General features: G+C 38.7%; 1 protein-coding gene across 2 annotated transcripts in view; it reads right to left on the reverse strand.

Annotated features, from left to right (window-relative positions):
- DOCK1 (dedicator of cytokinesis 1) overlaps positions 1-26,801 on the reverse strand; it is a 319,129-nt gene that overhangs the window by 247,770 nt on the left and 44,558 nt on the right. The window contains exons 12-23 of one of the 2 annotated variants that reach the window (XM_037399460.1): positions 25,298-25,377; positions 22,642-22,767; positions 21,093-21,217; positions 20,686-20,784; positions 19,451-19,523; positions 17,608-17,711; positions 16,958-17,141; positions 10,814-10,911; positions 7,341-7,430; positions 6,760-6,860; positions 4,882-5,016; positions 745-853 (exon numbers count right to left, since the gene is read on the reverse strand). In XM_037399460.1, coding sequence (XP_037255357.1) covers positions 745-853; positions 4,882-5,016; positions 6,760-6,860; positions 7,341-7,430; positions 10,814-10,911; positions 16,958-17,141; positions 17,608-17,711; positions 19,451-19,523; positions 20,686-20,784; positions 21,093-21,217; positions 22,642-22,767; positions 25,298-25,377 — 1,324 coding nt within the window. Of the gene's footprint in view, positions 1-744; positions 854-4,881; positions 5,017-6,759; positions 6,861-7,340; positions 7,431-10,813; positions 10,912-16,957; positions 17,142-17,607; positions 17,712-19,450; positions 19,524-20,685; positions 20,785-21,092; positions 21,218-22,641; positions 22,768-25,297; positions 25,441-26,801 lie in introns of both variants that reach the window. The other variant, XM_037399459.1, reaches the window with a different exon arrangement.

Raw genomic sequence — 26,801 nt, forward strand, 5'->3', positions numbered from 1 at the left:
CAAATTCTGTTTGGAATCACAAGGAGAACTTCAAGCTGCAGCTTATCAAATGCAGGTTTGTGACAGTGTCTGTACTTTTCCGTAGTAAAAGAGATTCACTAACAGAACGTGAGACCAGCATTGGCACGATGACCTCAGGGTCCTCTGCATACAAGAATCGACTAGTCCTATAATCAACGCTTCTGCCCAGCGATACCAATACCCACGTTCATTTGAGGTTAGAGCCCACATTCCCAATTCCATGAGCCAGCCAGTGCTACCAAAAGTAGACACTGTTTTTAAGGGACAAAAGGAGAGGGCTGGGAGGTGAAGTTTGCAATCTGACTCACTACTGATTTTCCATTAAAAATATATGCTAGGGCTTAAGATACTATAACGAAGTTTCTGAACAGCCTAGAATATAAACCACAGCATAAGAATACAAGGATGTACGTTGTCATCTTACAGACAATGCCTTAAAAATACCTTAATGTTAAGGTTATAAAAGTTAAAAGCTAAATGTCATTTAACTCCTAACTAATCTCTCTTTTAAAAGTGAGGTATTTGCAGCAATTTAAGTAAACTTCACTTATTTGAAGCACATTCTTTATATAGTCACAAACCCTTCGCTAGAAACACTAAGTACTAACCACGTTTGAGGTAAAGCATGCTTTTGCCACAAACACAAGCATATACTTCACTGACCGCCTAAATGTGGTGTAGGATGCAAAGTAAAGCCAAGATTGAGATCTGTAAAGTACATACCTTCACTATGACAGTTTGATCAGAGATGCTGCTCATCATCTCATTAATGGACTTAAAGAGCTGCAGCAGAGACTCCCTGAAGTCTGCTTCTCCTTTGTTCTCATAAAGTCTGAAAAATAATTGGGTTTCATAAGCACGATCCAACTAAAATGGAAGTACATTTTAAAAAACTCTGCTCAAATGACAGATGATAATTTGTTGCATTACATTTTTCGAAGTTCAAGAATTTCTACAAGTTTCTTCACTGAACCAAGAGTTTTCTTTCACAAAAAAAACTGAAGACAAGACAGTGACTGGGCTGGGCCAGCAGGAACAACAGATTTTTATTTTAAAGCTTCCTACGTAAAATGCCACATCCAGTATTGTTGTTTATGCCTTCAAGTCACAGTGAATCCCTCAGCAGTGACCCAATTCCACATGCCCACGCAGCAGTGGGATAGTCTCTCTCCACCCTGCACAAGAGCTAGCAGATGTCTGGGAGGACCAGTGCCAAGCAGCTCTGATGAGGAAGCCAAAAAGCATCCAGACAACTTGCCAGCAATCATTAAAATCTACCAGTGGCCTAAGGTGAGTGACCTTAAACCCTGTGAAATAAAGAGAAAGCCTATCAACCCAGTATCGGGGGTAGGGGGTGGAGAAAAAAGACCAACCACACACAACACACCACTTTTTTTCCATGGGAAGGGAAAGCTAAAGTTAAAAAGCATTTCACCACTAATTTCTGGCTCGCTGAACTAGTTAAGGCTCAGTTAGTTTCCCATACAGTCTGTACAGCTGCTGCGGAAGAGTGACTAATCCGCAGCTAAAGTTCCCAAGGCAGGTCCCTGTGCCTTCAGGCAGGATTTTTCAGAGCTGATCTGCCCACAGGGACCTCCCTCTCTCTCTCTTTCTCTCTCTGCCAGATGCTTTCAGGGGGATTAAAACTGCCCTGAGATGCCTGAGCAACACCAAAGGCAAAAAATATACAGCCAAGCTGAACAACTTGGTCCACTGGTTCAACAGAGCACAGGAATGAATGTTCCTGAAACTCTCTTGAGTATTTTAAGTGCAGAATGATCCCTGCTTCAGGTGTAGGATGAGATAATTCTCACTACAAAATGGAAAGGGAGGGGGAGAACACCATAGGTCCACATATCCTTTCAATTTTTTGCCCCCTTTTAGCAACATGTACGGCTCACCTACATAAGGGCTGTTGCAAACACACTTCTTGAACCTCAGCTATACAGGTTACCAGTTATACAGACCTAACAGGACCCTCACCCCTCCCAAAACAAAAAGGATCAGTGCTTAAAAGCAGCCTAGGAAAATCTGGCATCCAGGTCAAATTGAAACAGGGGTGTTTATAAACATCAGACGGGGCCTTTTCCCCAGCTAAAGCCCAATGCTTACCCAGTCAGCTTCGATTGCCTCCAAGAGCCTGATCCAACAGCAACTGGCCTTCCAAAGCCCCCCTTGGTCCCACTAGCTCTGTCCCTGAGCTCACCTAAACATTTTGCACCAAGGCCCATTAGAGCAGCTCCCCGCGAGGGTTCAATTCCCCTCTATTTTCCTCCATTTTCTTCTGGAGCTCAACCCAGTAAGGTGATCTTGAATGGGGTAATTAGCTCAGAAAGAGCACCACACCCGGGAACGTTGTACGTGCAGCCACAGTACCATTTCTTCATGTTTGAAGATATGATGGACCACCTATTACAGAAGGAAGGGAGCTTATCTTAAGGTAATCATGCTGTCTGGAATGTTCTTGCTGCTTTACACTTAAACTAATGTGTCTAATTTTTAATGCTGTGTTCATAAACTTTTGGGAGCCACAGAAGTTTAAAAAAAACTATTTAAACCAGTACACGGGGGAAATGAGTGCTACAGAAAAAATATTAAATTGTGTTATTTTGCTGTGCAAACTTCTATTCCCCTTTTAGGCTAAAACAAGGGGTTAGGCAGGACGAATTACTAGTTAAATCCCAATTTCAATAACGGATTTCAGCATCCCTCTGAACAGATTAGAGGTGTGGAACTAATACCAATATAAATAGTAACTAAACTTGGCAGTCCAATAAATCAAACTGCTTCAGACAAAAAGCTTTGCATTTCAAAAAGGAAATTGTAATAAAAATAACAAGTCACAAATGTGTTTCTACAGTCAGTTTTTAACATACTTTTATTTAATACACCTGATAATGCACAAATACACTGCAGCTATGAGAAAACCAGGATTACACCAAGTTGACCTTTCTATCACTGCCTTCAGAGTGTTAAGTCTGTTGTAAATGCAATATAACCACTGTGATCATTACTCAGTAAACCAAATAAAGATATTTCTAAAGTTCACTTACAATACTTTGCCTTTATAAACCTTGATATACTGAACAAACAGATTTGCCACCAGGCTTTAACTACAAGAACCAGGCTTCTACATATTTCTCCAGAACTGAAGCTTGCCTGCAATCACATTACTAAAATTCTCTATATATTCTGTACACTACTAACATTGCTGAAGTTAAAAAATATGTAACATTTTTTAATAAAAGATTCTGCTTGCTCGTTGTGATTTCTCAGTAAAACACTAACGAAATTTCAGAACACTGCTACACTTCTGCATTATAATCACTTCAAATCACACACCTCAGGCAGGATTTAAGTCTTACAGCAGAACAAATCATGGTGTCATTCAGCATTCAGTAGCTTTGCTGATTAATCCCTTGTCATTGAGAGCTGTGTCTACCCAATGTTAAAGAACTGTGAATTAGTGCTTAGCACGAGGAAATCCAATGGCCAATACTGGAGGGTCATATTGTCTGTAAATCTAATCTGCAGCAAGAGATAATTATTTTTTTCTCTTTTAAAGTGATTTGTAGGACCTGCATCAGTATAAGTGACATTCAGCATTTCATGAGTCTCACAGCAAGACTCCTACAGAAATAAATTATAATCTCTAAATTAAAGAAAGGTTGGTGGTGGAGTCGGTTACTTCAGAGGTCTACATAAATCCCTTGTAATAAGGTTGTTACCATTGCTAACGAGTAGTAAAAGGATTGAATTTAAGTGAAGTTGAATACATCAACAACTCATTTCATAACTTGTTTAATATTTTGTGTATAAAACACAGTACTTCCCAATTAACTTAGAATAATTATTTCTGCTTGACTTTATGGATGGACGGCCACTGCAGACAGCACCAGTGGGTCTCTGTGCAGTTCCCCACAAAGGAGGTTGAGTGGGGGAGCAGAAAAAGAGGCCCCCAGCAGGCTTCTGCCACACCAGCAGGCATAGAAAGAGCTTTCATAGAAACTCAAATGATTCTCCTATTAAAAATGCTATCGCTCTCCAGGAGAAGATTTCTGCAGCTCTTTTTTCTTTCCACTTTTCCATTTCACTGAACCTTATGGGGGCCCCCAAACTGTACCCGACCACCAATGGTTTCTTTCTGCTCTGACAGGTGGGGCCCTGGGCAGCCCCAAGCTGTTGGGGGTCAAACCCCAACAACACTTGTCATTGTCTGTTATGAGGCAGTGTGTCAAAAAAGCGCACCTCATACTCCTTTTCGCCCTCATTGTCCCTCTATTCTGACCCTCTTCCCTTGCCATGTCTGACCTACAAAGAACGCCCCCTGCTTCTCCCTCAGCATTATCCCTGAGCCCTGCAAGCACCATGCCAGGACAAACATCGCATCCCCCATCCAGAAAACCTCTCCCTTCACTTTGCTGCAAAATTTTCAATACTTTAGTCTTCCCAGACTTTTGCAGCCATTCAAAGAAAGCCACTAGCAAAGCCCAGGCCTGGATGAGGGACAGGGCAGCATGGCTACTCAGTACCTTCAACATTTCAGTCACAGTACCAGGCAGTTTTTCAGAAAAGTTTCCAAAATAGTGGCAAGCTTTATTTGTTCAGAGATGTAAATTATAGAGAGCTGAAAAACATCATGATTTTAGCAGTGCACTGCTACTTACAATATATATCTGTTAAGGAAATCTGGCATGCTTCTAGGAAACAGCTGTCTCCTGAAATGAGTTCTAACAACTTAAGATGTTTCTAAAACAGTGTAATATTGAGCAACTTTAACTTGTGGCATTGCAAAATTTTGACACTTTTTGAACAATATTGGCAATGGGACTAAATGGTTTCAGCATTCACCATACTTACTGATTGAACAATATCCTGGACCGCACTATGAACTTGAAGATGTACTCCAAAGCTTTCATAGCTTTAAAGAGTTGATCAGTGATACCACACTTCTCAGCATTATCCACGTATGTTTTCAAAACTTTAGTCAGTTTTCTGTTTAAATACAAAACCACATACAAGTTACAAGTATGCTCACAGAGAAGAATGTCAGTTGTGAAAGGTTTAAAGAAAAATTATGTGCCTAAGTAGTGCCTACCAAATGACAAAATTAATTATGCAACTAATAAACTCATTATGCTTTTGGTTTTGCTAGTAAATAGCTGTAACTTATTCTTGAAAATAAAAAAAACCAACCCAAGAAAAACCCACACAGACCATAATACCATTCAACATACAAGAAATAGAGCAAATCTTGGTAAGACTCATTTTCTGCTGGATATTAGGGATATTCAGACTTAGGCTCTCTTAAAGTTGCAATTATTAATAATAAATAATAAAAATAATTAAATTTAATACAAACACATTCTTAGAATTAACACACACAAAACAGGAGCTTCTTCATTAAACAAGGCTTCCCCTTTCATAGCTTTCCCATGGATTCTGAGCTAGAATTTGTGAAATTTATTTCTCAAAAACATATGTAACAGCAGTTGGAAATTCTCTTATTCCTCATTTTGAAGTCTATCAAACTGGAAAGTGAAACAATTTTAAAAGTAATACCATTTCAACTACCTCCCAATGAATATAAATCACAATTTTAATGCAACTACAAGCAATTCCATTTTAAAATCATCCTAGCTACACTGTACGTTTCAACATCCACACTAAAAGTAAAAAGGTACAACATTATATACCACTAACAGAAAACAACATTATGTAGACAGGCATCTTGATATATGGGTATATATTTGAATAGGAGTAAACTGCCTAAGAATTTCAACCTCTCTACTTAAACTCGTGCAACAAAAGGTGGGGAGAAGGCAGGGATCTGCCATGCCCACAGGTGCAAGTCAAGCCAGAATTCAGCTCTTTCAGTATCTCAAGCTTAAACATGCTTCTGCCTCCCCGCATCTACAGACCAGAAGCTCTGCATGCCTACAAGTGAAAGGGCCACCTTCAGATCTTGCTAATAAAACCAGACACTGGAGGATGCTTCATCTTTTACCCACTTCGCCTGAAGTCTGCAACAGTGGCTACAACTCAGCAGAGTGACGGTAGTATCAAAGTTGGGACTAAAGGCCTAATTCTTCTTCACTATTTTGAATCAACAGTTTTCAAACGTTTTCTGGTCACATAATAAAGACTGCATAACAGCAAAGTGCACACCAGGTTGCCCAGAGTGGGTTTGTTTTCCTCCCAACACTGCAGAGATACCCATTATGTATTTTTCCTCTAACACTAGCAGTCTGAAGCAGCAGCAGCAAAGATCCTAACTGTCAAGAATTACTGAAGATAGCAAAAATAATGGACCTTCTGGTTTTTATTCTTCACCGTTTCCTCCCCAAAGTGACAGTAATGCAGATAATACAGGGCAGAACATCAATTTAATGCACCAAACAACATGTATTTGAAGCATTTTAAATGACATTATTTCCTTCTCAAGTATGACTGAGAATTGTTTATGAATATTTTCCTTACAAAACAATTCTTGAAATCATCAAACATCCCCTCCTTCAATACAACAAAATCAAGACTTCCTCCTTGAAAATGACCTAATTTTTACTACTATTATTTCAAGAGAGAAAGGCATACTATCTCCAGTCTTCTTCAAGAACCTCCCATCCTCCCAAGCTCTATGAGTAAATTCCTAATTAACCTCCATAAACAAGTATCTGAATAACATTATCTGGAAAAATTAGACAAGCCACATTAGAAAAAGTAAATTTTAAAATTTACGTGTAGGCTAGCGTTGCACTGAAATGCTTCTTAATGTAGGTTTCCAAGACAGGATTAAAATGTTGAAATTTTCTGTCAGCAATCAATCCAATGATAAATACCTGCAAAAAACCAGCATAATTAATGCATTATCCTCAAAATTTTCTTTTTTATTTTGTATATTCACCCACATTTATTTTCAGAGAAGACACACTAATAACACTAAAAACACAGAGACTCTGGCTTTTTGTTATCCTCCCAAGATATTAATATTCTCCATTCCTGTGAAAACTTCCTGTTCATAACAAAGTTCTCTGTTCTAAGCAGAAACTTTCTGTTTCTGTCCTAAATTCTGCTGTTAATCCACTAAAATGACTGGACTGAATTGCTTCCAGCTTTTCTGGGAGGATGACATGATGCAACCCAACCCCCTTTTGATCGAGGCCAACTGAAACTTCAAATATGATTTTTTAATTAATAGCTAACTTACAGCTAAGAACTTTTTTCATTAGTAAACTTCATTCTATCATTTACACCATGTTTGTTTAATTTATTAATTGTTACAGTATCTGTATTTTAGTCCATCCACAGTGCAAACTTACCAAAGCATCAAACACTAATGTGTCAAATGTTTCACTCTCTGAGTTCTCCATCATTATGTTAAAAAGTGCATCCAATGTGTCTTGAAGAAACTACAAATAAATGCACAAGTCATCACATTTTACAGGAGAAATGAAATTCAGATTTCATACAGGTTTCTACAGACATATTTTTCATTCATTCATTTTAAAATAAGTAAATACATTTTAAAAGTTAGCCAAAAAAAAGGGAAATCTAACATTTTTGTTTTCAGCAATTTTTCAGCAAAATATTTTTAGTTAAGTTGATTATCTATATCTCCATATCACTCAAAAAATAGAAAAAAGTCAGGAATCACACTTGGTACACCTGAACAAAGAGTTTAATCTATTACAGTGAACGAACAAAAACGTATTTCAAAACTCAGTTTCAACATACAGTCAACAGGATCATGCAGTTTCTGAAAACTGATGTTTCAGAGCACAAACCAGACAAGCAACTGAGTCTCATGCCAAATAATTCAAGTCATCCTCAGTAATTTTGAGCTGAGCAATGAAAAGTGCACAGCATATTGCTTTTCATGACTGCATAAACTCAGATCCACAATTTCAAGCGACAGCACACATGCAGGCATGGAAAACAGAGCACACAACCTTCTGCCCCAGCCCAAAACCTACACGCCTCTATCACTGTAACAGAGGAAGAGTCTTCACTAGCCAGTTGGCTGGACACCCTGATCTGTGCAACACGAAAGTAAAAGCAGATTAGTGTCAGGAAATTCAAGTTCAGCAGAGGGACAAAAGCTCTTTTACACATGTATAATTACAGTATTTCTTCCCAGTGACAGCAAGTAATCCATGCCTGGCCCAGAAATACTCATCAACACAGTTTTTATCAGCATGGGATTCTGTGTCTGAGCAGTTTCTTCCACCAGATTACAAAAAACCAACATGGGCTTCTCCAAGGCACAATAAGGATGGATCGTGGCCTCAGTTTGTATTTGCTTTTGTTGAGAAAGATGGGGTTCAACATTGATTGTTCCAGCATGTCTGTCTCAAATGAAGTAAAAATGTTTTTTGTCTTGTAGACAAGGTTTAATCAGGGAAGAATGTCTGAACAAGCAGAAGGCAACTGATTCCTGAGGTTGCAACTACAAAGAGATTACCCTATAGGCTGTGGGAGCAATGGAAAGACAGCCTGACTCCCACCTTCCTGCCTTAAAAATTGTTATCTATGCAACGAGTCTCCCAGATCGAACATGATTCACCTGGACCATCAACTAAATCTGGAGTTAAATCTCAGGAATTAGCCTCCACTTAGCAGCTCACGAAACACTACTGAATGCCAAACCTTCTCAAACCAAGTGAACATGGAGCCACAGTTTGAGGTGCTAATATCTGCAGATGAAAAAACAGAAAAGCCAAAATGCTTGCAGCTGATTTTAGACTTAGTTCTGGGGGAGATCCAGCTCATAATCTCAGCAAAGGATCTGGGGGGGGGAGGGGGCGGGGATCAGGAATTACAGCCTTCTCATCACAGCTCCGTTCGTTCAATTAAAGAACACATGCAAATAAAGTACATATAACCAGCAGCTGGCAGGAAGGAAAGAGTAAAGTGCAAGTCTGAGCTTTGACAGGAGAAGCTTCTGTCTTGGTTTGAAGAGCAGTAGTACTCCCAGACCCCAAACACTGCCTGGCCAAGTCCCTTTAAAAACGACGAGTGATTAGAATGCCACGTCATGACCGATCAAGCCTTCATTTCACATTTAGGGATCATATATTCACTTTCATTAGGACAGTTCAAGTTTTGAACCTGTTCACAAGGAAGTAACAGCAGGAAGAACAGCGGATAGATGCTTTTGTTGTATAAAGCCGCAGGAAAACACTTCTCAGATAGGGAGCCAGTATGAATAATTTCTAAACTATTAGTTTACATTCTCATACCCTATAGATTCTGGGCACAAATTGAGTCAGAGCCTCTCTTAAAGGGGGATAACCACTGACAGTTTCCATACACTATTGAAACAGTCAATCCCAGAATGGGTATCTTGCCTGATCTCTGCTTAAGTGATAAATGAGCACTGGTAGGCAGAGACATTTCACTGGACTTCTGAAAAAACAGGAAGAGTTTAACAGAAAATTTGAGTAAGTTTTATCATGTGTATTTTTTTAATATACATAGACTGTACTATGTATCATTTAAAAGCATCAACGACAAAAAAAAAAAAAGCTGAAATAACAGAAAGGGACAGTTACAAACTAGATATTACAAACGTGCAACAGAGCAGTCTACACAAAGATTTTCCGAACACTGTTGTAACAGATGGATAACATAAACAGTGGTCTTCTATAAAAAGAATAAAAACGGTGGAGAAAGCAATATTAAAAATTCCCTCTTCTATCCTATGCATAAATCAAGTTCTGCTCAAGCCCTATAAAATAGGGAGAAGAGAGTATGATTTCATACGAGTCCTGGAACAGCGCAGGGAGCAGTGAGCATGTGCCAGCTGGAGAACTGGCTCCAATATGTTTTTTACTTAAACCTCATTTGTGCTGCATTCTGATGCTTCTAAAATCATCTATATCTATCAAGCAGTAATCTGCTGTACACACTCTGATGTCATTTGGAGAAGAAGGAAGATTACAAATGACAGAACTATGACAATGCTTGGCAGAAGCAAGTATCGGTGTCAAGTTTTTAGCTATCAAATGATTCACAACAAAACAGAGCAGCTAGAACCTTCCTGAAAAACAAACCATGTGGGATACTATTTTTAACGCACTCAAAAAAGGATAATATCAGCATTCTCAGATGTCATAAGTTACTTCAAGATGAGGCATTCATTATGCCTCTATTAAACTAATTAAAATCCAGTGAGGTAAAGAAACAACGCAACAGGCCCGTAAGGGTCATCTGTCCTCAATACATTACCTCTTCTGACACTTTTAGATTTGATTTATTACAACACATTCAATAAAGTCCCAGCCCACTCCATTCAACAGCTAAATCTGTCTTTATGTAGGTCTCTACAATCACTCAGTGGCCTTGGCAAATGTAAATAACTTGGCTCAGCTAAATAATAAATACAAATAAAAAAAAAATAGCAGCACACAGTAGGGTTGCATTCCACATCCATTTTATATCAGCATGTGAGAATTCCAAGATGTTCTAATCTTGCAAAGAAAAACACCTTTTGCCTTCATGTTTCTGTATATATATATATAAAAAAACCTTACATTTTCAGAAACTTGCATTTTACATGTGTTCTACCAGTAATTAACATCTGAAGTATTCTTTGAGGGAAGGAAGAAGGGGATTAGCATCCTGAAGGCCGAGAGATACCTGGTTACAATTTAATGTGCAAGCATGCATGGCGGTGGGGGGGGCACGTGTGGTGTGTGTGCGTGAAACAAAACAAAATATATGAATACCTCAAGATATGGGATTCATCAAAATTATGATACCAAATTTATTTTTAAAGAAATTAACTTTTTACCTTAACCACTTCACCACCATCAACCTTCATCAGCTGCTTCAAATTCTGCTGCAACAGGTTGGTGTTAGATCGCCATTTCAGAAGCCCCAAGAGATCAACTGGGAATAAGAAAAACAATTATATCATGCAGGATATTTACTTTCACTGACACTCCATGACTACATTCAGGACAAACAGGTTTAGTTCCTTAGGTCAGCCATTTTCACTGGACAACAACGTATTTCTAGTATGCCTCTGACACTGCAGAAACCTAGTACAATAGTTCTATCATGAAAGAACTCTGAAAAGCTTTCAAAAAAGCAGCCTGCTCTTCAAATGTCAGCATTAAAATCTAGGCCAAGAAAGTCTGATCCTTCAGTTTTAATTTGTTGTACACAACAGTTGTGTGTTTAGAAAAAGATGCCAAAATGAAATTAGTCAGCCACCAACACAGTCATATCTACAGGACCGTGACTCTTCCAGCATTAATGTTTCTAGCTTCTTTGCTCTCACTGAATAAACTGAAAAGAAAATACAGCACAATGCAAGGCAAACAGTTGCAAACTAAGCTAATTCAGTGGAAAGCTGTCTGCTTAATAACTCATAATGCCCAAATTGTTTCCTTGCTTTCAAGTGATGGAGAGCTAGGGTACAGATCAGATCTCGGAACAAATCAACTGCAAATGGTCTTGTCCCCAGATTCTACATCCCACTATTAAGATCATGTCACTTCAGCATTCACTGATAAATAAGGGAATACAGAAGGCAAGTTCTCTCTCTGTTATTAGTCATAGAGAGCCACCACACCATTTTTCAGTTTCCTTTACAGAAAACTTCTCACAAGGAACTCACAGTTGAGGTTCCCCTGCAAACGACCATGCTAGTAAACAGTAACAGCCACACTGGAGCACCAGTGAGTTAAACCCACCCCAGCATTTGTTGAAATGCGACCTGAATTGCCCACAGCCCAAAAACCCCAAGCTCATCCCACCTTAGCCAAACCAGCATCAGGGAAAAATTCCTCCCTGCCCCATTGAAAGTCAGTTTTCAGCACAAAACAAACTATTTGTCAGTCATGCTCGGTAGAAGCCCCCAAAAAGATACAAACAGAAGATTTCACAGAATGTCTACCTTCAATTCAGCCACTGGATATCTACTGCACATTACCCACACCCCAATATTCGGTGAATTCTGCCCAATATAACTCTCCAAGGACAGGCAGCTTCTTGCAGCCGATACCCCCTCACTTCTTTTATTCAAACTTTCAAAGCAATCAACAACACTTTTGCCAAGGCATGCATCTGCAGAGTATATTCTTGAAATTATATGCAGAGACCCAGAGCAGCTGCTATATTTTCCCCAAAACCTTTCATTCTAAGCAATAAATAAAATTCTTTCCAGTGGAATGAACTGCAGTTCTCCTTGGGATAAGATTCCCCTTTGAGCAGCACTCAAACCAAGCCCTCTTACCATCTCTTTGGGAGCAGAAATAAAGAGCATTTTACTACATGAAAGCTTTGAACAATCCAAGCCCTTTTCTTTTCTTTTTTCTTTTTTGTAGTATAGCCTACAAGAAGTCTACAGGCTGAAAGCAAAGTCTTAAAAACTGAACAGTAACAGAGAAACTACTTCTGGAAGAAAAGGAAAGATGCCTCCGTAAGTTATCCAAAGTGTTTCATGAATATGTTTATATCAGATTTCCACCACTGAATTTGGTTGCAGCCTGATTTCTAAAAAGGCGTCAGCTTGACAAAAGAAATCATCTGAACAAAAGCCAGCCCACAGACCATCTCTGAAATGCATCGTGTATTGCCCCAAGAAAACAAACCCACATGTACTTTCAGCGTGATGACACAGCAAATGCTAAATGAATATACACATGAACAGAAAATGTCAATGCAGTCCAACTACCAGAAAGAGAAAATCAAATTACAGTGTACACTAAAAATGTGCATTCACTCTGTTACTGTAAGCATTAACCCCAGTAAAGTACCAGTTGATCAGTTAATCCTACTCATTTAATAAATATGTTACTCTATACCTAGACCAAGTAGAACAGGATAAGAATGTAAAACTGTATTTTAGCCTATAGTAAATAGTAATACTGTAGTCAGACTAGGTCAAGTGACGTTTATGTGATCAGAAAATATCGGAGGGAGAAGACAGAACGAGGATTTCCAATTGCAAAGGGTTAGAACGAATGTCTAGCCTGCCAAGTAGCCAATAGCAACTTTACTTTATTTGTGTTAATGTAATATGTGATTATACTGCCTACATATAAAGATTTTCTTTCACATTGTATTTAGCAATTGGAAGCAAGTGGTCCAGCTTCCTGGTTATACACTTCCCTTGATTTGTATCTCTGCAAAGGTTTCCCTATAGAGATACCAAAACTCTTCTGAAAGCCAGTCACTGAATTGAAGTTAGATAATATTTCCTTTCTAATTAAATTGTGTTCTTCGAAATAATCTTCCCTCTTGACTTAAAGAATGGAAAATGAAATGCTTAATGACGTGTTTTATTTTAATTCCATATTTATATCTTCATTTTTATGCCACTATAGTACCTGAACTTGTCATATCATGTATATCACTTTTTTTTAAATCAGTTGTGCTTATGAATAACTAAGTAAAATTCCTCTTGACTATTTTCTGAAAGCCTAGTCTCCTTGGTTCCTCAGAGTCCTGACTCCACTATTGTCTAGAGGTTTGCATTCCTCAGGCAGAAAAGAAAACTTAGAAATACTTTGAATAAGCCTTACAGATAGCTCAGGTGCTTCACAACAGCAAAGACACAGGTAGAACGCCACATGGCTCTCTGGTTGCTCATAACCAGAAAAAATTTTCAGCAAGGCCATTAATGCAATCTCAGTTCTATTCCCATCACCCTGATGATGAAGGGACATCCATCTGGATAGTCCTACAAGAGGCACTGCTAAGATTTACTATCCACAGGCAGTATTCACATAGAGGGAGATGTCACTTTTGATGCCATTTCAATGCCCCTCCTTCTGTGTTTCTTGGTATCTCCAGCTTCTAGCTGACAGAAAAAGAAGATTGTAATACCAAAACTACCTTGCCTGCACAGGAGAACAACTCATTTTGCCATAGATCAACAGGCTACTCTGAAAAAGGAAAATAAAACCAACGCACAACTCTGACTTGAACACAACATCAGTAACAGATTCAGAACAGACCCAGCTACCCATTTACCCTAAGAAAAGAAGGCACAATGTTTGCCACACCAGAGATCCACCAAGATGCTGTCAACTGCAAGCAGACACCCCACAACATATGGGTTCAAATGTCTCACATCTGAGTTTAGAAAAAAAAAAAAAAAAGAAAACCAATATAAAAACATCAAACAACAAAAAATGCCCCACAAACTTGGTGTGTCGTCTGCTGCATTCAGTGCTCCACAAGACGGAAACAGTAGCAAAGCTAGTGTGAGGTATCGGTCAACCACCGCCTAGAGAAGGTGGGGATCCAGTGCCACATTCTCTGTTGGTACATCAAATGACAGCAGCACCATCAGTCACGACTTCAACACATACATCTCTAGAGTTTCATAAAGCTTCGTATTAATTCTTAAAGTCCAGAATTGTAATATAGAAGCTCTACTTCATCACACAAAAATGCACTTAATGTTTCTGTGAAAGTGTTCCTTTGGCCCATAAAAAAAAATAAATTTGTTACAGACAGTCTTGAGAGTACAATAAAAACATGCACTGCCATAGACCTGTGGATATGGGGGGAAGAACGTTCCTTTCTGCCTCAGACAGCAAAGGAGGAGAATCTGGCCACTAGGCAAAGTGATGATGGACAGCAACTTCTGATGCCTCCAAGCGCTGATGATCTCACAGATTCCTGAGGAGGCTGGGGGATTTTGCTTGTTTTCAGACAGTCCTTGTCTTTGGCTTACATTGCTACTCTTCCTCAAAATTAAATGCAAAATCTAAGAAGAAAATGCCAGGAAACATGTTGCTATAATATATTCTGCCACAAATCACAACTGCTCAAATGTTAATTAAGTAGATACTTCATACTATCACTTTCTCAGAGAAAATAGCTGAAGTCTTACAAGTGGCCAAGTCTGCTATTTTGGAGACTTCTCAGATGCCAAGGACATCAATTATTAACAGAAAAGCAACATTAATAACTCACAGTTCATAAAGAACTAAAGTCAAGTAAGTGTTCAAAGAGCTTATATCCAAAAAAGAGTCTGCAACTTCAAATACAATGCAGAAGGAGCCATATGAGTTATTAGCATACTTTCAGAATTATTACTAAAAGTAAGTCTTAAAGGCAATTCTAAGATACTTAAAAGAGGGTGAAGAAAGAACTATTATAGGTAACTAAATGGAGGAAATTATGTTTTGGCTCACCATTTTGGTAAATGAGGATAGTCAAGGATTTTTACTTACTTATTTTTAAGAAAGTTAGAAGAAGAATATTAACCAACAATTTCACAGAAGTTAAAATCAGCTTCAGAAACTATTCTCTGAACAGCACTGCTAATTTCTAGACAAAAAAAAATGATACTTGATGGAGGATTTTAATGATGAAAATTTTTGGGTTTTTTCTAAATTGCATAAGGATACATGGTGATCTTTTTTATAATATCAAAATACTTTGAAGAAAAAGAAAAGGCTTTGATAGCTAAGGAAAAGTTTCACAGACAACATAATTAACAGTAACAATAAAGATCAAGAGTTCAGAGGAAATTATATGCAAATGAAGCATGAAGCAATGCTCAGTCTTAATTTTAATAATAGTTCTGCAAAAGCAATGTCAATATATTGATCACTAGGAAATACTCTAACTACTAACAAGCACTAAGAAAGACTGACAGAAAAAAAACAAAACCACCCTAATCATATCACAAACAAAAAGCAGCTCAATTCCACACGCTGTTTTCTGCCTTCTACAAAACCCCAAAACCACCGTGTTACTCTTGAGCTGTAATCCCATCTTTGCTATGAAATTCCAAAATAATTTCTGATTTTTTTGCTTAACACCCTCTTAGGCTATAAGACTGCCAGACTGCAGTGAGCCTGATGTGCTCTGAATATGAAACACACCTAGGATGTGCTGTTACAGATGCCACTAAAAAACACTGCAATAAAAGTATGAGTTGACTACGAAGTTGTACCAGAGTGGTAACTTTCCCCCTTGGACAGAGAACCCATTAACGTGACAATCCAATCATTATTCCCACCCACCCCCCATGCCAAGCTCTCCTCAACCACAACCTCGACTCCCGACAGATCTATCCGGACTGAGATCTCCCTTCTCCTGAGTCACGAAGGAATGATTCCTTTCCCTGGCATGACTCACTCACATCTCAATGACCCACCCACACTCCCAAGTCTGCTTCTGGTGCAGCAAAGAGAACAAGGGACCGCTCCATGGCAACGAAGCACAAAAATCAAAGAGAGGGCACAGTCTGGAAATGTGAAATATTTGCTTTGGTGGCTGCCATCAGCTCTACTTTCCACAGCCTCTGGATGCAGTCAGCCAGCTGACAAATGCACATGAAAAATGTATAGAAGGCAAGTTTCAAAAGGAACAAAACACATCAACTCCACTCCTGGTAGTCTGTGTTCATGTGACGATGTGTGAAAATGAAAGTGACCTCCATGCAACACATTCGCATGCTCACATCCCTTCTGCCCAACACAAGAAAACATCAGAGCTTTCTTCAGGCATAAGATACGGATATTGCACCTTGGAAATAACACAAAACAGCTTATTTGGGAGTACAGCCATGGTTTTACTCTTGAAAGCAAACTCATCCTCTTCCTTAGTGCTATTATTCATACTCACAAAGTAGTAAAATGCCATGGAGCCTGTTTTCAGTACCATTCAGTATGAAAGCCTCAAGTATACAGCAAACAATATTCCTGTTTCCCTTTAACTTGGGATTCTTCTGTTTTCTTAGAGACGTGTCCTGCTCTAAAGCAAAACAAAGCCCAGGGGCAGAGAAAAAGGTACACAAACCCAGTAGATGCTTTTGCTGCATCCAGACAATTTAATCTGAGACTGCTAGGCAAACAACCCACAATTTATTTATGGAGAAAGGGGGATGGAGAAGGCAGGAAAGTCAGTACATAGAAACCCACTCTAACTGTGAGGAGCAGAAGCTCCAGTAGTCCTATGAACTTACCGTTCTGGGTAAGTTTGGTTGAACAAACTAGAGTTGAGATCTGGAAAGAGTCTTTGCTGATGGTGCAGCTGCCAAGGTTCTGCATGCTTTTCCCTGTTGCAGAGTGTCCTTTTTCCTCCAATTCTATTTTAGTAGATGGAAGACTTAAATATGTTGAGGCATCTTCCAGCTTCTTTGCTTCTGCCTACAGTGGTATTTTAAATACAACATGAAACAGTCTGAAAGTATCTAGTGAAAAACCTTGGTAATAATAAAATTTTATTATTTACACTGGATTTTCTTAGGTTTTCTTCTGAATTGGAGCTACCCAATGGGTCTAAATTACTTTTGTAATTTAGAACTAACCTGTCTACAGATTGAAGCCAAGATGTGATGAAGAGCTACAGAAGTAACTTTTCCCAGCCATGAATACCCACAGAAAACTCAGTAACAAGTGCCTTTAAAACTAAAACATTCATAGCAGAATATATTTAAGGTTTAACAATCAATCTGCCAAATATGCAGACTGCACAGTACTTGCTATTTAGTTGCTTTATCTAACAGAATAGTCTATAACACATTTTTCTATGCAATTCTGTAACAGCAATTCATTAAAAGTCAGTCAGCTGAGTGAGCTGCTATGGAAAGACTATAGTATTTCAAAATTCTACCTTGTAAACTATAAGGTCATGTTCTCCGTCTCTTAGAGTTGTTCCATCATATCTCATGAGTTTCACAAATGCTAGGGCAAATATTTTCTCAGATTTATCTTTGGCTGTTAAAAAAAAAAAAAAAAAAAAAATCACACCACATAAATCACGTAAGTATTTTATTCTTATACAGACAGTCCACCTAGATTTCAGAAACATAAATAACCTGTAAATGAATGACCACAGTAAAGATTCTCAGATGAGGAAAGTGTACAAGAAGTTAGGAGAGTCTTTCAAATGCAAGACAGAACCAAATAACCACAAAAATAAATGTATAAGGATCTGACCACACCAACAGCAACTAGAGGCTTAATATTTCTATATTCTGTCTGTTCTTTTAGAAAGCTGGACTAAAGCAACTTTTTAAAAACAAAATAGAAATTTGATGCTTTTATCATGTTCAGGTTTTTAGGAGTTAGAAGAATGGCAGCACTCGGTACCTAGAATAATGATTGAAAGACCAGCACTGAGGATCTCATCAGAGCTCTGTCATTTGAAGGGGGAACATTTGAACCAAAACAGAAACTGGATCTGTAACTACAGATGAAGTGCCTAAATGTCTGAAAGCTGACCCACTCTACAACCACCATGAACAAAAAAATGCATTCAGTTTGCTCTCATTGTTCAAAATCTATTATCAAAGGTTAAGTAAAAACAAAGCAACAGGGCAAGCAGAAATCAGAAATTGTCAAGAAGTAAAACCAGAAGGAAAGTGCAATAAACTTGAGACAACCCAAGAACCCAGTGAGAAAGCCGTGCTGCCCTAAGGCACAACTTCTATTCAATAATTAAACTATGGCCAACCTAAATTTTTGAGTCATGTCAAAAATATTTCTGACTCTAGTCATCTGTAGCACACAATCATAATTTTGACACTAATGACACTTATTTTCAGCACATTGTCTTCATTGACAAGTATCACTCTCTAAACTAAGGAAATCTTTTATTAATGATCAATTTGCAAAATACACAGCTTCAATAACTGCTATGGGGTAACATACTACATAATACACAGGCATTAAGAGTATTACATGTCTTATAATGCATCCAGTAGACACTGATTAGTGCTTTTGTCTACACATTTATTCTACTGCAGAAAATTTTGTTGCAGATTTAGAAAGGCTTTCCTACCAAGAGAGCCAGCCCCTGCAATCACTATATGGAACGAACATTATTGCAGCCAAGGGAAATCCCCAAACTTTACTACAAAGCAACTGTTGACAAATGGAAGACAACTAGCTGTCTTGATCTGATCCTCAACAGCTCAAAGCATCTCAGCTGCCAGCAACATTACAGGAAAACAGAGGAACACCCCAAGTTCTCAAATACCTTTCAGACCAAAAATACTTAAAACAAAAAACAACCCCCAAAACCCACAAAGTCAATCTGACAACCAGAAACCAAGTTTCCTAATAGCAAAGTCTTCAATTACAGATGCTATGACTACTGTAAACTCTTTCACATTCCCTTTTCATATAATATTTTTACTACTCCCTACCCACCTACCTCTAAGATATACAATACCACAAACCCTTCAGTTAACTGAAAGCTTTATTCACTAGCCCTTTTATTTGACTTGAAGAAATGACTGGAAAGGAAAAACTTGATGTTGACAGGTAAGAGTGAGAAAGATGTAAAGGGAAAAAGAAGGTGAGATACTAACATAAAACAGGCAGACAAAAAACTTATCCCCACACTAAAAGCAATTACAACAATCAATTACAGATTAGGAATTATCCCTGTTTCAGCAGATTTGGGCACCAGACACTGACAAGAACCGTAATGAAAAGGCTGAATTACTCACAGTCCTGTGATGATCTATGACGGAACGTGAACCTTAAATGACTGCGGTTCACATCTTCAATGGGGATTGCAACCTTCACATGTTGGGAAAGAGAATGGAGAAAGAAAACAGTCAGTACGGTATCTTCAGACATCATAGGCCACTACCAAATCCCACCTAGACATCTTTCAACAACATGCTTGGCACTTTCAAAAAGGTTAATTGCCAGCTTCATTTTGCCATAGAAAACCTTGCAAGGTCACATATTTCCCAGGAAAATTACCAATTCTTGCACCAAGAAAGAAAGAAGAAACAAAGCAAGCCTGTTAAGTTACCCAACAAAACCTGTAACTTCAGATTGTTCACTCCCCTACCACTCCCCCCAGCTCAGGAATGAGCTCCTCTTGTGTTTCATCATCAAGTTTACCTCTACCAGTCAACAGCAGAACAGTGACAATTCTTAACATATCCGTTACCTATGCAACACTTGTAGGCATACACTATTAGTGTATATCTGATCTGTGTGTTGCCGATGTGGAGATGTAACCAATACTCGTCTTCCCCAGTATTTTTGCTAGTCGTCGTATTTTCTTAATCACATCCACAGTCAGGCCCTGTGCCGTACACTGCCCCCTGACACACCGGCTAGGTTTCTGTCATTCCCTAGCAGCCGCTTTCTGTCTATAGCTGCAACAAGAGCACCTTTAGACTTCAAACAGCGGCGTGGGGAGTACCCGCAAGTCCTTTCTCAGGACACACTTACTGCTTCCACTGACTACAGCTAGACAGAATATATTTTCTAAGGCTAACATCAGCCTCCTCTGTAATATTAAAACCTGGCATTTAAGCAAAAATGTTATTACCCAAGCAAATTCAGCAAGTTTAAAGCCCATCAGCTAGATCCCAAAACACTGATGAGTTCAACACTATGGCAATTATATTTTAACCTTAATAGCCTGTTTCTCTAGGTCAGCTTCAAGGAAATAGAGTAAAGCATTCCTACAGAGATGTTGTAGTGCCTCTGTAACAATCCTTTTCACCAAAAGAAATAAAATTCATTATGCAATATGTTGTGGTCAAATCTATTCTCCAGCAGTCTCTGAAAGCCTTCCTTAGTGGAGCCATTCCTTTTGTCCTGCTAAACACACTCACAAGCACTGAATTTCCCTAGTTCTGTTTCTCATGGCTTTCCACTAAAACTCATGTTAATTGCATGTTAACCCCCACAGAGGAAGTTACTGTAACAGTTTATATACCTTTACAGTCTCAAACCAGCGGGGCTGCTTTACTTGATAATATATTACTGACTTGTACTCTGAGATGGCTTCGTCACCAGCACCAGGAAAAATAACGCTCTTGAAAACACAAACAAAAGAGAAAATGTTTATGTCTGTCTTTAACTCTACTTCTTTATTAAAACAAAAAATAAATAAATCAGTGAAGTAGGTCAAAATAAGACAGAATGGCTCATGCCCAGAGCTCCTCATGAAATTAGTATCAAAGTGTATGCACTGATATGACAAGACGTATTTAGTTATGACAAAGGAGAAACTTTTGTTGTAAATAAAAATAGGGGCTTAAGTTGACAAACAAAGATGTTGAAAAGGCTTAAACAGATAAGTATCAAAATAAAAAAAAATCCAGACATTAAATATTTTAGTACCTCTAATCTTTTGCCATCTTCATCATAAACAGACACTGTAACTTCTACATTCTTTGCTGTTGTTTTACTGCCTTTGTCAAAATCTCCCTGAACCAACGTTACATAGATGTCATTACGAACATCACCTACAAGAAAAAGCAAAGCACAAGGTTCTTAGCAATTTTCCCAGTGTACCTACTGGTTTGTGAAACCAATGATACACAGAAACAATGACCAACACATTTTAGCAACAGCAGTCGTACATATGCTATATGCTGTAGCTTTTAAATGTTTTGCCACGTATCTTGAACACTCAAAACTAGTAGTACTGAAAACAGCTGCTTAGCTAAAATTATGCTAAGACTTCTAAAGTCTGAACTATTAACTCATAATGCAGCAAGCTGAATCAAAAAAATCACACCATTTCTGGACTGAAAGAATATCACATCATCATTAAGAGTATAAAAAAAACATAGCATAAAAAACACCTCTGTTCTACTTTTTTATTTTATACGCAATTTCTTTCATTATTAATTTCAAAGGATGAGTTTCACCACAGTCATTCCTTTATCCCATACATAGATCTTTTGCAATTTAAAAATACTTAACAGCCCAGAGAGGTCTCTTTAACTTGTTACATCGGGAAGTGGTTTGATGTTTTTGCTGGCTTGGGGGGTTGAAGGGGAGGGCTTTATTTAGCTTTATGTCTTAAAATGCTTTTCAAATATATCCCAATTTAACTGAAATTTTAAAAACTAATTGGGGAAACAGGGGATTTCCAATAATTTCATGAAGCAGGTGTTTTACGTGCCAACACAGGACTGTAACAAGCAGAGGCACTGAGGCACTTAAACCATATGGGATATATATAGGAAAACATCTGACAAACGCACACTCAGCAACCACAGGGAGAGCCGGAACTGGGACAGGTTTTGAAAATATCTAATGGATACTCCAGAGCTCATCAAGCTGGAAAGGACAGCATGGAGGTCTAGTCTGTTTCTTATAGCAGTTTTTTGAGAAGTACCATGGTTTGGGGTTTTTTTTGTCAACACCAGAATTGAACATCCATAGAATATATGTATTAAAAAAGCAATAAGGCTTTCTTGCAAATACATTATCCAAATTGAGTACAAACCCCAAAAGACTTGCACATCTCTAAACCAAGCCTGTTCCTCTGAAAAGATCTTTCTGGTTTTGATTCATCACAGAAGATATAGGTCATACATATGCTCTTGCTAGGGAGATAATATGAAGCGTACACTTCATATACATTTTTCTTTACTGGAAAAAGAGGAAAATTTCCACTGTCACTGCGACACCATGTTTGGGGGGGGGGGGGGGGTGGGTCGGGGATGTAGTTTTATTTATTGATGCCACACATGGGAGGTATTAGCGAAGTATTTTATGTTTATTTTAAATGAGACAAAATCCTTTGACGATCCATTATTTCTGATGTAAACCATACCTCAAATTCATCTCCCCTCCCCCCCGCAAAGCCTCCATACATAGAGATATTTAAAGAAGGCTAAAATGTAACAAAGCAGCATTAATTCACGCAATGACTTACCAGGCATAATAATCTCAGGAAACCCCATTTTCCGAGCCACGGCTGTTGACCTATCAACTAAGTGTGGAAACTCTTTCCTAATCTGATGAATATCTCCTGGAAGAAGTTTCAAAGTCACCCACAAACCTGTTGTGTAAAAACCACAATTATTAAACTGGTGGGATTTTTTCCTAGTTACAAAAGAATTATTTTTACGCATTCTAAAATGTAAGAACATACATGAAGGTAACCGCTCTTCATTTACAAAAACTGAGGCTTTGGAAATTATTTTAAAACAATCAGAAAAACCCCACCACTTCAAGCAGAAGCATCAGTACAACACATGTATGCCTGATTATATCAGACCTCATGAAAAACTGTATAAAAGCTTCACCTGGAAGCTTACTGGCTAATAAAGAACCTGGGAAACTGGAAATCTGTGAAAAATAACTATTCAGGCCTTTGTATTGTGCACTTTGCAGCAATACCATCTAGAAGGCCTCTTGCTAGGGAGGAGTTAGGCATATGTTTAACACCAGAGGCATGTAGCTTCCCTTACACAGGCTTACTAAAGCCAAAAATCTTATTCACAGCCTAAACATTTCAATACAACAGGTCTCCCTTCAGAAGAAAAACAGGTTAGCAAAAGCATACAACAGACAGGAAGAAAGAAATGCTCGGCTATCAGCTGGACCTACCGAAGTCTGGACTGTGGAAACGCAAGCAAGCCTACTGTGCCCTTGGCACGGAGCCAGAGCAACCCTAGAAGAATCCCTCCTGCTCGCAGAACCAGACTTCTCTTACCACTGAAGTCTTCCACAAAGGCTCTCGTGGAAATACAGTTATTAAGCCATTAGCAGAACTGCCACAAGCTTGTATCTATCCTTTGAACTCCCACAAGTTCCTTCTAATGAAACGTTTATCTTCCACAGGAAGAAAGAGAAGTGGCAACATGGATTTGAATGGAAGAACTTAAGTATTACAACCAACCAATATCAAGATGCCAACAAAGGCAGCACCAACAGCAGATACATACCCTGAATTGATTCATCACCACCACCCCCATATGTTGTTTCTGCTGCACTGAGCACAAAGGAATCTACAGCATCAGCTTTACATAGTTGACATTTTTCTCTTCAGTAGCACAAGAAACCACTAAAATGCCTCTGCTTGCCAACTAACATCAGGCACACTTGTTACAGGAAAAAGAAAGATACCAAAGTGGGAAAAAAAAACCAACAAAAAACAACAAAATAACCCAACCAAAGTAGTCCTACGCTTGGTAAAGTGAGTGGCAATCAAGTTTAAGCACAAAATAATTACAGCAGCAATCTGTAGAAGAAAATCCTAAAATTAAAATCTATGAAAAAGAAACCCAAAAATATTCATTTATAAAACAAATTGTGGGTTATCTTGTTACATACACAATTAACTATACATTCATTTTGTATGTATTCGGCAGACAGTTTCTTTTTTATTAAAATCTCTTATAAAAGGCTATAAGCTGACTTGTTGCCAGAGATGGTTCTAACAGCTGCTATTTCATTAAGCAGTAACTGTACCTACACTGACTGGCTGAGCAACAACTCTTAATCCTTTTCTGTTTGTTTGGGGCCTTTCTTAGGGAAAGAATCTGAAATGAATCAAAGAAGCTGAAATGTTTCCTCCTTTCCAATACACGTTGGCCCCGGGGGGAAAGCAGATCTAAGTTCTCCTCTTTAGCTAATGGGTCATTTAAAAAAAAAGTTTTTATTTAGATTTTTATTTTCTATTAATCAGTAAAAAACACCAAAAAAAGTACGTAATATTCCTTGGCTCTACTGTTCAGATAGACACCCCTACACGTGATACAGATATCACCTACAAGGCGTTTGGCGGAAACTCCACACTGGCCTGCGTAAGACTCCCAAGAAAATATTGAAGCCAGTACCACAACAACTGAGCCATCACACAATTCACTTTTTAACTGGCTGACATATTGTGATCACATTGTGTTTTATATAAACACAAACCAAAGAAACCCAAACAAACAAACAAACAAACAAACCCCAACAACCCAGACTTCAGGAGGTAACTCAGCCTGACATCAGCAGCGTACACTGAACGATGAGCAGTGCCACAAGCAGCCCATAGGACAAGGTGCCAGCGGCGCTGCCTTGCTGGGGCCTCGCTCTTACCACCTCCAAGCTCAGGCGGGCGCAGTGCTGGTGGGCGCAACGCCCTGGTCTTCTGGAGATGGAACCAAATGCTGCGAGTGCAGCTGCAAAGCAGGAAAATAAGGCAAAGGAAGGGAAGGAAGAGAATATTCCTTTCTTCAACTTTAGGAGGCCAAAGTCCACAGCTCAAGGGCACAAGAGCTGGATCCCTAAGTCATTTCCCATACAGAAATATAAAGATGTCCAAGTGATGGACAATGCAGGGAAATGACAGACAACCCGTAGAGTTAACGTGGGGCAGGGGGGGAAGGTGCGGGGCACAGCAGGGTAGCAGAATGAGCCCTGCAGGGTGGGGAAGAAGGGAAACCAACAGTGCAAACACGTTGTCTGTTATCAAACGGCAGCTAACAAATGAAGGTAATGTTATGCGCCCTTGAATCCAAAATTAAAGTCATCACGTGTTGCAAATCAAGCAATAAGCAGTTTTAGGTACACCGGTGTATATAAAGAACAGTACGTACCCTGACCCTTGTGGTTAACTTCTTTAGCAGCAATCACTTTGTTTATAACAGTCTGAAGGAAATCATTCTCCCCTGCCACCCTGGGTGAAAAACGGGATGATATGTTCAGCTGCTTGTGTCGAATGGCGTCATCCAACGCTAGCCTGGAGGATGCACATGACGACCAACACCAGGAAACAAAGGGTCACAGAAAACCAGAAGTCACAGTAACAAGGGAACACAAAAGATCATATCATAGTTGTGACAAAGAGTATTAGTCAACGCAAGACAAAGGACAGAAAAGGTAACAAGAAAGACAGAGGAAGATCATTAATCAGAAGAATGCTGATCTACCAGAGAGAAGTACAGCACACCTGCATTGTTACTTCTCCTTTCAGGGACATGCATGCACAGGCCCCAGGAACGCTCTGTGAGGATAGGAAGGATGGGATGTCTCCCTCTGAGAATCCCGTTAAGCAGTGAAAACCTATACAGGCAGTCTTCTCTTTAATATATATAGCAGACTGGCCCTGCAACACCTCCAGGGTCACTTCTGTCATTCTATAGGTTAAGCAGCAGTGCATACCGTCCAAAGGAAAAGCTACCATAAATCTCACAGAAATGGCATAGGAGAAGAACAGCAGATAATCCAAACGTTCTGTTAAACTTGATGAATAAATGAAAAGATGGAAACTATAAATAAACAGCAGCATTAAGTGTCATTTAAGTAATCTTGCCAAGGGCTTTTGACAACCATTGTGTTGGTGGCTATTGAATGAATACAAACAAACAAAGATATGAAAACAGAATTGCATGTGGTACAACAGAAGTGAAGCATGGAATGAGAAGACGACTGTGGCTCATATATACAGCCTAAGTCTATGCTGGAAACAATGACACCAGTATTCATCGCATGTTTTCACATTAAAACATTCTTCTGAAAAAGTATATTCAAAAGAATATGAATAATTTAGTACGGGGCGGGGATGGGGGGGAAACACATCGTACATCTTTTCAAAAAGCTAATTTAGATATATAGAAAAAAAAAATTGGTGTTAATGGAGCAGAAAACTAGATGTTCCATTAGCATTCACTTTGATATACAAAGATTCATTTTCATTGCATACTTCCACACTCACTAAAAAATAAGCTTGCTATTGTTTACCACACAATAAACATATTGTGAACGCACTCTTCCCTAAAAACCCGTTTTCCTTGAAAAATGGAACTGTACTTCTGGTTTTTACCTTAACACCCTCTACACCACTCCAGTGACACCGCTGCACACAAACAAAACAATTACAGACCTGAGGCATATACCTGCTTGGCTCCTATAGCACCTAGAATTTGCAATCCTCTCAACAACCCTACATCTTCAAACCACAAGGGCTTCCTGAACTAAGCTTATTTTACAAAATAAAGTTAACTTGAGATATCTGAGTATCTATTAGTATATTAATCAAGGAATTTAGCTAACATAACTATGCTTTGCCTTTTTGAGCAGACAGCAGTCTAACATTTCACA

This window comes from Falco rusticolus, chromosome 9 (genome assembly GCF_015220075.1).
Source record: "Falco rusticolus isolate bFalRus1 chromosome 9, bFalRus1.pri, whole genome shotgun sequence".
Taxonomy (NCBI): Eukaryota; Metazoa; Chordata; class Aves; order Falconiformes; family Falconidae; genus Falco; species Falco rusticolus.